The sequence below is a fragment of the Phragmites australis genome, chromosome 11 (genome assembly GCF_958298935.1).
Source record: "Phragmites australis chromosome 11, lpPhrAust1.1, whole genome shotgun sequence".
Taxonomy (NCBI): domain Eukaryota; kingdom Viridiplantae; phylum Streptophyta; class Magnoliopsida; order Poales; family Poaceae; genus Phragmites; species Phragmites australis.
The window spans coordinates 1132784-1146727 of record NC_084931.1 but is presented as its reverse complement, the minus strand read 5'-3'; the positions used below and the strand labels follow the sequence as shown (position 1 = coordinate 1146727).

At 42.5% G+C, this 13944-nt stretch overlaps 1 protein-coding gene across 2 annotated transcripts; it reads right to left on the bottom strand.

Annotated features, from left to right (window-relative positions):
* Nucleotides 1-1295: 1295 nt before the first annotated feature.
* Nucleotides 1296-3756, bottom strand: LOC133883904 (uncharacterized). 2 transcript variants are annotated; one of them, XM_062323305.1, is made up of 4 exons: nt 3600-3756; nt 2831-2928; nt 2273-2487; nt 1296-1823 (listed from the first exon to the last, which is right to left on the bottom strand). In XM_062323305.1, the coding sequence occupies exons 2-4, from the start codon at nt 2921-2923 to the stop codon at nt 1544-1546; spliced, it is 588 nt and encodes a 195-aa protein (XP_062179289.1). In that variant the 5' UTR covers nt 2924-2928; nt 3600-3756; the 3' UTR covers nt 1296-1543. The 2 variants fall into 2 exon arrangements, with proteins under 2 accessions (XP_062179289.1, XP_062179290.1); XM_062323306.1 differs by lacking the exon at nt 3600-3756 and adding an exon at nt 3208-3329.
* Between the last annotated feature and the right edge of the window lie 10188 nt (nt 3757-13944).

The window sequence follows — 13944 nt, the reverse complement described above, 5'->3', positions numbered from 1 at the left end:
TAGTTCTTCGAAAACTTTTGTAGAAAGTGTAGTTTTGTGTTAGTTTTGCACTCGTACATGTAGTTCTTAAACTTTACCCTTAACAAAAAGAAGAAAGCATCTCAAATGGGTTCAGTTTGAGCTCTAGTGTTTGGATTGTGTACGGTTCCCATGACTTAGCATGCAGTTGCTCCTTATCTGTTTTTAACCATCTACACATCATCATGCTGAAACCCCTGCATCACCTCACATAAAAGCATTGGATCCGCTGATACCCATCTTAAGCATTTTAGCCTTAGTTATTCAAAACTTTAAACACCCCTCTAATTGCACTAAGCAAGAATCGTGCCAACCATGTTTGAAATTGACAAGGACTTAGGTAAACTATCATTGCTCGGATATCTACTGCTTTTCTTTTGCTGTTTTTTCTTCCCTGTGTTTTCAGAACATCAGATTCGTTCCACTTCTTTTGAGACTTTCAGATTCATCCGTTGTTTGTGTCTTTAATTCTGAAATGCTGCATCATTCATGCCGTGAATCGTGAGAAAAAGGACCCAAGGAATTATCTAACATTCCTCTTTGTTGGACCTTGTATATCCAACAAATTAGCTGGCTACATACTCTTTGCTTTCCTCTGAGCAGAAATCTTGATTCCTTTTCTACGTATCATGGCACTTACAGTTACATCCAAACTGTTCTTTCTCCCTTGGTGCAGTATGGTCCGTTCACTGTTCATGATCGGAGGTAGAACTTAGAAGGCCCCTGAGGACACTTGCAGTTTGCGTAACACCGGTGCTGCGCAAGTGGTAGCCTCCATTATTTACCGAATTGAGAGAAATTCAGCTGACGGCTGTGACCATAGTATAGAATCACAAATCGATGGTCTAGGACTGGCATTGGTGCCTGGTCCAAATCTGGGAGTTACATTTGCTTGGTTCTGAACCAAAAGGTTTGGGACTACGTTATGAGTGGCCGATTGAAGACCGCAGGACGAACGCATATAGTATATCCTGAACATGATGGGTTACGAACCGTGATTTTACAGTGTAACTTAACAATGCTTTGCTCCTATTTTTTAAATTTTAATAGTGTACGTAGTTTAATCATTGCCATTTCATTCCTCTACCTAATGCCTCTGCCCTGAGATGTCAGATGAATTTGTTCCCTATACATGTAAAGTGCAATAGGACTATTTTGTTTGCTGCGCACAGAATATACTGAAATTTGACCGCTCTCACATCGTACCCCTGAGATCCGGGAACTCTGATATTTGGAACAAGCTTCCAGAATTACAGTCGCAGCATACAACAGAGCAGTACCGCAATGATAACAAATAAGATTACAGTTCACTTAGGGAAGTAGCAAACCAACTGTATTGGGAATGCAGTTTATGCTTCACACTGAAATATGAAAATGCAGAATGAGCAACAGCCTTACGTACGGCTTTGCAACCGGTGTGACATATATATATACAAATTTAAGAGAGCTAAAGCAACTTTGTTGACGACATAATATAGCTAAGTGACACTAATCATAAACCCCTGAAGAGCATAGCCGCATGGGCTCAGACCTTAGAACCTTCAATTTCAGCAGCGTAAACCTGGCCATATTCGCCCTTGTTGTCATCCTCGTCCAGATAGTCAGCCCTTGCGTTGAGGGCCAGCATCTGGCAAACGAGCCAGAAGAGAGAAGCGTCGAGGGCAAGGAAAGCGGCACCACCAAACAGGCCAGTCTTTGCAGTAGGGCACTGGTAGTTCATGTCGTGGTGGATGTTATGGGTGCGGTGAAGGCCCTCAGTGACCGTCGCCCAGAGCAACATTGCAAAAGCCAGGAATGAGACAAGCCTGATTTCACAAAGATTGAACAGAATCAACAATGTGCCTCTTACTTATCACGAAGAGATTAAGTGCAGGAGACAGCATGGTGCACAGTGCAATTATTCAAAAAGTCATACAATAGTGGTAATGAAAACAAAACATTAATAGATTGTACGTCGAAATTCATGGTCATCAGAGTCAAAATTACAGAATGCAAGATTTAGTCTAAGTAATCTTCTAGACGGTGATTCTATATCGTTAGCACTGTTAAGCATTACTGCATCCGAACAAAACTCAATAAAAAGATTTCAGGGTCCAGCAAGACAATTCTGGAGTGCAAACTTGGATGGGTCAATTTGTAGCTCAATATCATCAAATGACACGAGGGTGCAACAACACATCAAAAAATGACATATAAGGTATATTTTTTCCAGTACACATGAGATTTTTAGCCATACAGATGAAAGGATACTTACTCAGCAACAACGAAGAACACAGACAAGCTGGTGCTTTGAAACAATGCTCCACGAGGAACTGACTTGCCTGAGTATGGATAAAAGATAGCAACGTGCCCTATGATAGCAGCTAGTACCAGCGCCACAAGGGACAGACTTCCCATTGCAAGAGTTGGATCACTTGGGAACTTGCAGATGACAACATCCTTTCCTTGGATAGGTGTTCCAGAAGCAGGCTGCAACAAACACAGAATAAAATTTACAAGCGTGTCTGAAGATATTCATAGTAACAATACTGGTTGAAAGATAGAGGACAGTAAGCAGAAGTCTGAGCTGTGCTATAATTTCACGATGCTTGCCTATAATTTCAAGTAAACTAGATTCAAAACAGTCCTGATATCTGGATCGGAAAATTGCAGTAATTGTTATTAGCATCTACGCTAAAATGTTGTGAAGGTGGCTCCTAAATGATTTGCTCACCGTTAACTAGTGAAAATCTGCCTAAATATGTACTGAATTCAGCATCCTTCACAAGAAAAAGCATAATGATCAGTGTTCATAACAGGGAAAAGGCCCGACCTTTTTATTTTCTGAGATGACACCAAGTACGAATGCCAGAAGACCAAAGAAAGTGATGATGAGAGCAATCCGTTGCGGCGGAGATAGAGCCATTGCTCCTGCAGGACAAGCAAATAGCCCATTGAGATCAACAAAATCAGTAACTTAAATAATGTAATACAAACAAAACGGCAACAGTGTGCCACCAACGCAACGCCTTGCAATCCCCGGCCTAATAAACTAGGTAAATTTCCCAGGAGGTATAAAGTAATTTAACTTTATTTTAACAATGATGGCACAATCTCAGTCCTATCAAGTTCGGTGATAATAAGACGAGAACTTAAATTTTATTTTTTTGTCTATTGGTTCCCTCTACGAACACAGGGAAAAGGGTATACCGCAATCAGAAAGATGTTTGTGCCCAGAAATTAGATTGGGGGGAATGTAACCGACACATCGGTCCACCCATTTATTGCACCGATCAATCAATCCCTCCCGCCGAGTAGTGAAGTGCAGCAGTGAAAAAACAGTACCCAACAAGATTGACAGAACGGATTGAGTAGTCGCCTCCCTCCAGAACGAGTAATCGGAGGAAGGGGATTGGGGGTTCAGTTTGACCCCCAGGATGCAACTAGTAATTCAAACGATTCCGCAACAATCTGGACGGATTGGAGTGTCTGTCCCGCAAAAAGATTAAAGATTTGGAATTGATCGCTCACGGCAAAGAAAGGATCTCGCGGCGGGAGAAAACGCGCAATCTGCCCCAGCAGGCCAGGTTAGGGTTCCTTACCGACGAGACGAGACGAGACGAGACGAGGAAGCGAGGTGGTGGTGGTGGAAAGAAAAGCGCCGCCGCCGCCGCCGCCGCCGCCTTCGCCTGGCTGTGGTGGAGGGGATGGAAGGAAGGGCGAGGTGGTTATTTCTTTTTGGCGCTTTTCTCTCCAGCCAGAGGGGATGGAATATTCTTCAGTGAAGTTACGATTTTGCCACCCGGATTCCAAATTTGCCGTCTCCACTTGTTTGTTACGATCATTGACTTGAGATTTGGAGATAAACCATCTTGCGAGAAAGATTTTGAGATAAACCCTTTTCTCGAAAAAGGTTTTGTTGGAGAGAATTGATAGAAAGGAATGGGCTCGGGAATTTTAATGGGATGAGAAAGAGAATTTGAGAAGCCAACTCACACCATTTTGAATCTAGGAGGGGTTGGTCGGGAATTGTTTTGTTAGTATAAAATCGATGCATCTCCACCGTTCATCATGACTTACGCAACACGAGTTCTCTTCCGCCTGTCAGCGTGGGGAGCCAACGCACGGACGACCTATCCGAGCAGCCTGTTGAGGCAGGCTGGGCCGCATTGGTTCGGGCTAGTTTTTAAGTTTTTGGTTGAAAAAAATTGTTGAGAAAGTTTATGCTAAAAATTTATCGGAATTTTTTTAAAACTTTTTCTTGATAATTTTGTTATAACTTTTTTGTTGAAACTTTTTCTTATTATCAAAACTTTTTTCTCAATATTTTTTCTTAAAAACTTTTTCTCAGTAACTTTTTCTCAAAGAAAAATTGAAAAAGATTTTTTGAAAATTTTCCATAAAAAGAAAGTCACGGAGAGAAAAAAACTTTCCGAAAAGGAAAGAAGTGGGCTGTCGGGAGAGAGCCGTGAGTCTCCTTGCTGCGCTCGCGCGTGAAATAGGACGGTCTCTTATGTTACAATTTCTCATTTCCAAACTCTCGTACCAAACGGCCCATGAGAATTTCCTTTTAAACACTCTCTCTTAATTCCGATCACAAGCTAACCAAGTGCCGGGAATAAAGATCCAACTCTTATGTTAACTAGCTAAGTACCCGTATGTTACAATAAAAATAAAAATATTAAATATAATTATATCAATTATAAAGTTAAGATATGAAAATGTGGATATATTATGAGAGCTCGCCGAATGAATATATTGGGAGCAATATTGTAATTTAATTTTAGATAGGATAAAAAAACTAGAATGAGATTATCCGATAATTTCTCTTCTAAGTTCTTTATTTATTTTCATTAGTAAACCAAGTCGTATATCCATACCCGGTAAGAGGCGGTGAGATTAAATAAATAAGATTTTAGTAAAAATAAATAAATTATTTGAATTTTAAAAACACAAGAAGACGTTACCACCATGGAAGAAGAATTTAAGGCTAAATGTTGATGAGTCTGGCCCAATGGAGAATTTTGCTTGTTGCGTCAGCTCAGCCTTGCTAGAGTCAACCAAACACAAAAGATTCTGCATCTGTGTAGCCTGCTCAAGTTCATACACCGAACCAATCACATTCTCGGTTTCCCTGAAACAAGAGTAATCCCAAATGTGAAAAACGACTGATCAAGAAATTGATAGACAAGTCTAAGGTATTCTAAGAATTTACTTGTCAATCTTTATCAGAAAAGGTTAGGCTGTTTTTTAGGACAACAACAAAGTTCTGGAGCCAAGGACACCACCACTTTCGCCTTCTTCCGAACTCGTTGTACTGTTCATCTTCAACAGGAAAATATAATTTCTACGCTCTGCTAATCCCAAACTATATGCATGCATCCCTGCTTGTCCACCACAATCCCATTAACACATCCATCTAATGCCAACAGCAGCAGCAGGAGCGGAAAAGAAAAGGGAGAGGTGGTCCCAAATTAAGCCACATCTTCGTGTATTGGAGTTGGGCACCGCTTGGCATATCTCAGGTCTCGCAGATCCAAGTTTTTTTTTTAACGGTGTCTCTTCACGGTACGATTTTTATTTGAGATCTGAGGTACAAAATTAGGATTCGAACTCCATCAGCTCGACTTCATCCGAGAGTATTGCTATCGAGCTCCATACTAATCTTCAAGCATATCTGACTCGGGAGGCCATTATCCGCAATGTCGTAATATGTGCCGTCCATATTATGACATCAGATCCCTTCTTACTCATTAACAACCTCTTACCACTGGGGGAGAAGATAACTGCATCTCGCTCGAGAGCCTCTGGAGCGCCCCGGCGATAGGTGCTTCCTTGAGCTAGATCACATTCCCAGTAGTAGCTTAGAGAAGAGATCAAGTAGAAAACAAGCAGAGCAGCACTTTTATCCAAGCTGTGACCTCTAGTCCACGTGCTCTTAGGCTCTGTTTGGGACGGCTTTTTGGTCGCTTCTCAACCAAAAAAAATGGACAGAGGCCCCAAACGGCTCGCTTCTCTGCTGCTTATGTAGGCAGTGCTTCTCCCGAATACATATTGTTCTACTAATAAGCGAAAGGCGGCCTCCTACCAGCTTCTTCCAAAAGCAAAGGGAAAATATTGAGAGTTCCCTCGTAGTTATAAGTTATTTACCCGCAAATGTAACTGGTATACCCTCCCTCGTCTATCCTGCCCCGCCCCCCCCCCCTCCTCTCATCCGCCCGCTCGACTCCTTCCTCCCTTGTGGCGGTGATTAGGGTTTCGCCAGCTAGCCGCCTCTCCTTGCCCTCGGTCGCCTCCACCGCCCAGCACCGCCGCTCTACCTCCTGGCGCAGCCTCCTCTCAGATCCGAAGTCAGAGGCAGAGATTCGGCAACTCTACATCGAGGGAAAGCAGGTGCTTCTCTCCCAGCCAAACCTCCTCTGAATCCACGCCCCTGTCAAGATATGTGGTTCCTCCACTCATCTTCCTCCATTCCAAGTTCCAACTCAAACAGCAAAGTTTAACTACTCCATCCCTGACACACTACGTGCCGCCTCGCCGGAAGCCACCACTGTTGCGCCATTGGGATCCACACCAAGAGGCCGCCACCATACCGGCTCGCCTGGAGATGCCCATCATCGCTTGCTCCTAAGTAAGCCTTCCCTCCCTATTCCCAAACTCTAAGTTGATGTCCTTTACTTTTAGTTCATAGCTGGTGATTTCTACCTAATTTTCTTTTTAAAATTTGAGTTAAAAGTTTTGAATTTTTTTAAGCCAAAAGTGATGGAGATTGCAGTGGTGAGGGCATCGCATGGCGCCATGGCCTCCCTGCTTTGGAAGCTTGGCGATTTGCTCACAGGCAAAGTACAAGCTGCTCAAAGGATTTGCTCACAGTAGAAGCTTCGTGTTAGTTTTCCCCCTTTGTTTTGTGTTTCAGTTGGGTTTTAGTAACTTCTGGTGGCGACTCAAGTGTGATCTGAGTAGGATCTGCATAAAAAATTCAGCAGTGTCGAAGTGTTTGAAAAAGGAGAAAAATGTGTACTTTGATGACAAACTCACTGCAGCAGTGTATCATTGACTACCCAGTGGATATCTGTTTTCTTTCTTGAAACGGAGCGGACTCGATACTATCTTGTTTGTTGGTGCCTTGAAATGCCTAACTTGGGAACCTTTTCATATCAAAATTTTGGATTGTGCTATAATTCTGGTGTTAGTTTTCAATCTTAAGATGGATATGAATAAACCTAGCCTTACATTTGGTTTGATTGTTTTTTGTTTCTCTAATCTTTAGCTCTAAGGACAAAGATAATGCCACCTATGGTCTCGTTGGTGTCATTGAGCACATTGGAGACAAGGTGCGTTTTGAGCACTATGTAAGAGCAAGCAGGATTGGAAGTGATCAACAGTTGAGTAGTGGCTCTTCCTCATGGTCATTCCGGTGTGAGTTTATTTAGACCTTGCGAATAATGTTGTATAATTTCTTCTCAAATTTTCATTGTTAATATTGTCATCAAAATGCTGTCCTACTGTCATGCAAGTCCATGATGTATATTTTACACAAGCCACCAAAGGTACGGAATCAGCTCTAAAATTTTTGTAGGGACTGATTTTTTAGTACTTCTTAGGCCCTATGCATCTATTTTGAAACAGTTTATATGCTTCAACTGAATTGAGAGGTTTTATTAAACTAGAGAAGTAAAGGATGTTTCTGGAAAGAAAAAAAAGCTATGAGTACAGTGTGTGGCATAAATCTGTACTGATTTAGCTGAGTTCAGCTATATCACTCAATGTTAAGAAGATATGTATTGATGGATCTATTTCTTTATCTGAATTCAGCATTTGTTCCTCAAGGAGCACTTCACTTGTTGTGCCCCACGCATTATGGATGCATGTGAGGCTTATCTTGGTGGCGATCTTGACGGCATGCGTGTAACATCCTAAGTTTAAATATGTTAATTATTTATAAATTTCACTTTAAATTAAAAAAATTATGATTAATTAGGCTAACTAAGATTAAAAAAATTAGTATATGAATGTATATATACCAGTATGTATACATTCATATATATTAAGTGTACTAAATTGAATAGGTGTTCCAAAGTGCACTAGAATCAATTTCAAAATAATATCTGCATTAAATTGGTTCATATGCATTGGTTTGAGATCTTTATGGTTCTTGTGTGGAGGTTTTAAATCGATAAATCTACTCTTAGATTCTATTCAACTCAAATCCAATTCGAGTTCAAATCCTTTGATTCAAATCATCTTCAGAATCTCAAGATCCAAATTCAAATCATAGTTTAAATATGTTCAAATAAGTTGATCCTATTCCAGGGTCAAAACTAAATTCAAATACTCCATTTGAATTTATTCCAAACTTCCTCCTCATTTTTTCTTTTTTTTTCTTCTTTTCTTCCATTTCTCCCCGGGTCGGATTTCCTCCTCTCCATCTCTTTCTCATCCCATCTAGCCAGCCTGGCCTTCTTCTTTCCTTCCCCTCTCCTTCTTTCCCGCGCTAGGTCGTCATCGTGCCCCTCGGCCCAACTCAACACATGCTGGTCAGTTCGCCCGCGCGCGCGTCCGCGCGAGCGTGGCCGACCACATGCCGCCCATCCGGCCGCGCCTATCGCGCCTCTCCTCTTCCTCCTCCCTCCTCCACCTCACCGCATCACCGGCTGCCGTTTTCCCCTCTCCAAGAAATATCCCTGCTCGCCCCGACCGGCCTCCACTTCTCTCGCTCTCTCTCCACCCATGCTCGCGCACCCATGCCGCGCGACTTTCACGCCCCGCCCGCACGTGGAAGGCGCAAAGCGCCCACGCTGCAGGAAACGCGGTGGGCACCACCCCACCGCCTCGCCGTTGCGCTGTCCATCGACGTTCGCCCGACGTCACGTGCTCACCGCCTCACTGCTCCCTCTTCCTCTACAAATAGCGCAGCTCAAACCCTCTCTGTCTCCTTTTCCCTGTTTTACCCGCCACCGTAGCTCGTCATTGCCGATCCGCTGTCCACAAGCCGTCGAGGAGCTCCAGGGCCACGCCACCATCCCAGTGCTGCTCTTCATTGGCCGAAAGCCTGATGTGAGATCGTCCAAGCCAGAGCTGAGCAGAACCGCCATCACCCCTTCGACGAGTTGCCAACCGTCGCCCTACCCGTTGCCATCTCCGAGTGTGGTGAGTACTCCGAACCCCTGGCACTCCCTCCTAGGTACCTAGGTAGCTGGTAGCCGCCCTCGTACCTCCTTTTCGTGTAGTTGCGTGCCGCTGTGCTTAAGGCCTTCCGCCGCCATGTTGTGGTCGCCGCCAGTATGTGCCTTGTGCTCTGTGTTGTGGCTGGCCATCTTGCCGTGATGCCTAGAGGCCTCGAGCCCCTTTTATTTGCAGGCTATCACCTCTCAGTGCAGGGGAGGTGATGCCCATTTTGCCCACACCACCGCCCCCTCTCCGTCCGTCATCTGGTGTTGCCGCCATCGATAAGCCTCCCGCCGTATCTGCCATAGATCATAGAAGCCTAGCATCCGCTCGACGTTGTGAAACCCCGGCGGAATCCGACTCTGGTGAGCTCTCCGGTGTCGTGCCGCTGCAAATCGCTTGCCGCTACCTGTATTTCCCCTCCCTCCGCCACTCTGCCTCGGCCGGTGCACCTGTGCGTGCACGTGCATGCTTGGTCAGGCCATTGCTCGCGCGCCACGTGGCCCAACCGCCAAAGTGAAAATCGGTGACAACGTATCTTAAAAAATTAATAACTTTTTCATACTAAGTCAGATGAGCACAAACTCTATATGAAAATTGTAGCCCTCGATGAGATCTACATCTTTGTAGTTGAAAAGTTTTTCATTTGAAGACATTAAGATACCCAAATAATTGTTTGAAGTTTCAGATAGAAGATATCAAAAGGATTGCATATGGTGTTAGTATCACTAGCATTTCTCTAGTGGAATGGTAATGAAGGTTCGCGCGAGTTGAGAAGTTCTGGGTTCGAGTGTTAAGAACCGCACTTACGCGTATTTCGCGCGAAAAATCGTGTGACTTGAGATGTCACGACCATGGGGGTGTCTGGTCGGTTAAAAAAATTACTTTCTTTCGGATAAAAAATGACGATCCGGGGACCAATTATTACAAGCGGTTCGCTTAAGGAACCGTCTGTGAAAATCGATTTTTACATGTGACCCACTTAAGAAACTGCATGTGAAAACTTATTTTCATATGCGGTTCCTTAAGTGAACCGCCTATAGTAATAGGTTTTCACAGACGGCTCTTTTACACCTGTGAAAATCGTCTATTTTCACATACCTTTGATTATAGACGGATGCACTAAATGCCTATAAAAACGAGTTATCAACCGTCTCTAAAAATAGTTTTTTTAAGTAGTGGAAACACCGTACCGAAACCAAGAATCATAATCGTATCAAGCGAATCGAGAGGGCAAAACACATGACTCAAGCACAGGGAATCGTAACACCAAGCAAGAAGAAGAGAAGAAACGATCTCGCCCAGCTCACCAGCAACCCTTTCCACCTCCTCTTTCTCCTCCTCCTCGGCAACCTCCTCTCCCGGTCAGTACCAGAGAAGGAAATTAGACGTAAGAGAGAGGTCAGTAGTAGCAGAGAATGGAAGAAGAATCCAAACCAATTTGTAGTGTTGAAGGGATAACCACCTGCAAGTTCTCCACGTTCTCCAGTACCCTCATCGGTTGTCATGGAATGTGTCGGCGGCACGGAGTGTGGCACCCTTGCCGGCGGGTGCTCCATGGGGGCCTAGCGCCGCCTGTGGCTTTGATTTGGAGGGTGGAGATTTGGTGGACAGATGTTGACGGCGGTTCTAGCCGTCGTGGCGAGGGGGTCTAGGAGCGGATGACGTTTGGATTCGATGCGGTACAGGAGGGAGAGAATAGGGAACGAGAGCGGAACATGGATGTCAGCCCAGGGACTTTCAAGGCATCCCTGAGCCACTGCGAGAGCATGTGGAGACCAAAAATACTCACGATGCGGGACACCGATGATCTACCCAATAAAATAAGAAGCTCCAGCCTTAAGGCCTCGTTTGAGTTTTTACTTTTGATCTTTTTGAAAATTGTGCTTTTCATTTTACTCGAAAATTATTTTTTGATTTTAGCTATTGCATTTTACAATATATATTTTGATTTCTTAGCACACAATTTTTTTTAAAAAACTATTTTTACTTCTGGATTTCTGATAGAAGCAAAAGCTAAAAATAGACTAAGATAAACAGCTCATTAGTATGATACAATAGATGCATGTAGAAGAGTGCAGCTTCAATGTTGGTCAACTCTTGGACACACAGCAAAAGCCTCCGAAAAGCATCGGCCGCCATCTTCGTTCCCTCGGCAGGTCGACCAAATTTCACGATTTGCTCGATCATACCGGCAACCAGAATATGCACCTACCCTCATCTCGTCATCAGCCTACGTATGGAGGAGTATATATGGACCAGTAGCAAATTAATTTTGCTAGTGGATAATACAGGGTAGGAATGTTAATGGTGATTTGATCTCCGATTCTTTATGTGCAATTCTCCGATTAGAAGATGTAAATAGAGAGATTTCGTTCCCTATGAATTTATATGGGATCGGAAACGAATTTTTGCTTCTCGCTATATCTCCGATATTACATATATACATATTTTTTATATATAAATGTGCAAACATTATATTACATAGAGTAAATAATAAATTATTCTTATTCTTTTTTTATCTAACATACGATATTTAATCAATCTTGTATTAATTAACCTTATATGCATCAATAAATTACTTATTTATACTATGAATATATTATTAATATATAGAAATAATCAATATAATTCAATTTTACATCCTCAGATCCTTACAAAATTCTCTGTGGGGATAAGAATGGGAGAAATTTTTCTCTAATAACTAAATAAGGATGGAGATGAAGATGAAGAAGATTCTCCTGTGAGGATCGGCTCTGTTGCTATCCCTAATACAGCGGTAGAAACTGGACTTCAACTAACATCGCTCTGTTCGTTGTCAAGAATTAGCTAGATTTGCATTGGTTTGTAATGGCGGCCGTGTCTATCAGCAAGAGGCCAATTATGTGCAAACAAATTGGGGTAAGCTCATCTCAGTCTACTAAGTGCTTGATCAGTACAATCTATGCTACCGGTCGATCTGAACGCCTGCCGGCCATTTCGTCCTCACTGATTATATAAGCAACAGAAGGGAATTATATATTTATGTATATATAGAGAGTACATCCCAGATATAAAATAACTACGCTACATAAGCCCAACCGGTCCAATGCAGCCGGTCCACGTGCGCCCAGCCCACGCGCCTGTGTGCCCCGTGCCCACGTGTTTGCCCCTCACGCCGCGCCACCACGTGTCCTCACGCTTCCCTACGCCTGCCTGCTTAATTAGAGTAGTTGTTATTCAATACTTCTTCAATAAATATTAATTAGTTATCATTCAATTATTCTTCAGTAAATTTTTCGGATGCTTTAATAGGTACCTTGTATTAGTTTTGCTCGGTAGTTATGTTACTAATATACTCTGATTGCACTAGCTAGCTCAAAAATATAATGTTGCAGCATCTGAGAGTGATGAGAGTTGGAGTATTTGCCAAGCTAGCTACCTTATTAATCAGAGCCAGCCAGCCAGGTGATCAGTGAGATTGTTCTTTGCGTGCACTTTAATTTTCTCTTACACTCTAGAGTCTCCATGAATACATGGAAATGATATTAACAGAAGCATATATATGGGAATGAAACATATATAGATATATGATGATGCAAAAGAGAATATTTGCCAAGTAGTATATACATCTGCGTGTATATATATATACACATGGCAAATCTATTATATATCTAGGTGTATAAAAGAATTGTGCTGCACCACTGTAGTCGACTGAGCCAAAATCTTCCCATGCACGGCAGGGCGCAGGTGGCGAAGGCGTGCAGGGAGTAGACACTACGTGAAAAAAGCTCAAAAGTGACGGGTCATAATAGTCATGGGTGACGGGTGCCGCACCTTTCACCCCGAACACGTCACGGATGACAAGTCATAAGTGACGGGTCAAAACTTTACCCGTCACTTATTACAAGTTATAAGTGGCAGGCCATAGTTGTGACCCGTCACTTATAACTGACGAATATTTTTCCTATTTTTTTATACGAAAAAAGTAAAAAAAATATTTTTTTCATCCAAGAGCCACCTAATACAGGGACCATTGCATATGCCCAGTCCACATCATTTTAAAATATATTTCGGTATTTGCATTTTGTGAGACTCAAACCCGCACCCAGGGCTTTACGCGTGACTCACTTACCACCTCAGTTTTCACATGTTTGTGATAGAAACCGTATATGCTATCATTTTAACCTTTGCTACCAAAGTTCATAGGTGATGGGTTATAACTGTAACCCATCACTTATGTAAGTCATAGGTTATGACCCGTTACCGATGATGTTTTTTTCTAAAACATTGGTCTGGAGTGTGTTTAGTACAAAGGGTATAACTTTTGCATACGGACTTCAATTTCGATGTTTTTTGACTCTACGAACATCTACAGAAATAGTTACATCTGTTTTTCCTCGACTTTTTGGGTTCGGAGAATTTTTTTAGGCCAAAAACGGCTTGAAAGATTGAGTTCTCGCCCGCAGAAGTTTCTGCACCGTTTTCGAAACGCACTTTTGTGTCCATAGCTACCACCCCTTACATCAAACTTAAGCAAAATTGTACAATAATTTTTGTTCTAATACTGCTGAGGTGAGAAAAAATAAGAGAAAAATAAAAGAAAATAAAAAAATTAGCATCATATATATATATATATTCCCGAGGCTGTATTATATTATATATATATACACCCCTGATAAATAGAGAAAAATAACATAGAATACACATATATATGAGTATATGTTCATACTACTATACGTATATATACACACACATGGCATAAATCAGGAGTACATACACTCTTGCACCACATGAAAT

Bases quoted from the DNA above. Each gene is read 5' to 3' on its own strand.
- LOC133883904 (XM_062323305.1), bottom strand. From the start codon at position 2,923: ATGGCTCTATCTCCGCCGCAACGGATTGCTCTCATCATCACTTTCTTT. The intron at 2,488-2,830 runs GTCGGGCCTTTT...TGTTTGTTGCAG, and splicing joins TCATCTCAGAAAATAAAAAG to CCTGCTTCTGGAACACCTAT. The intron at 1,824-2,272 runs GTAAGTATCCTT...TTGTGAAATCAG, and splicing joins GTGTTCTTCGTTGTTGCTGA to GCTTGTCTCATTCCTGGCTT.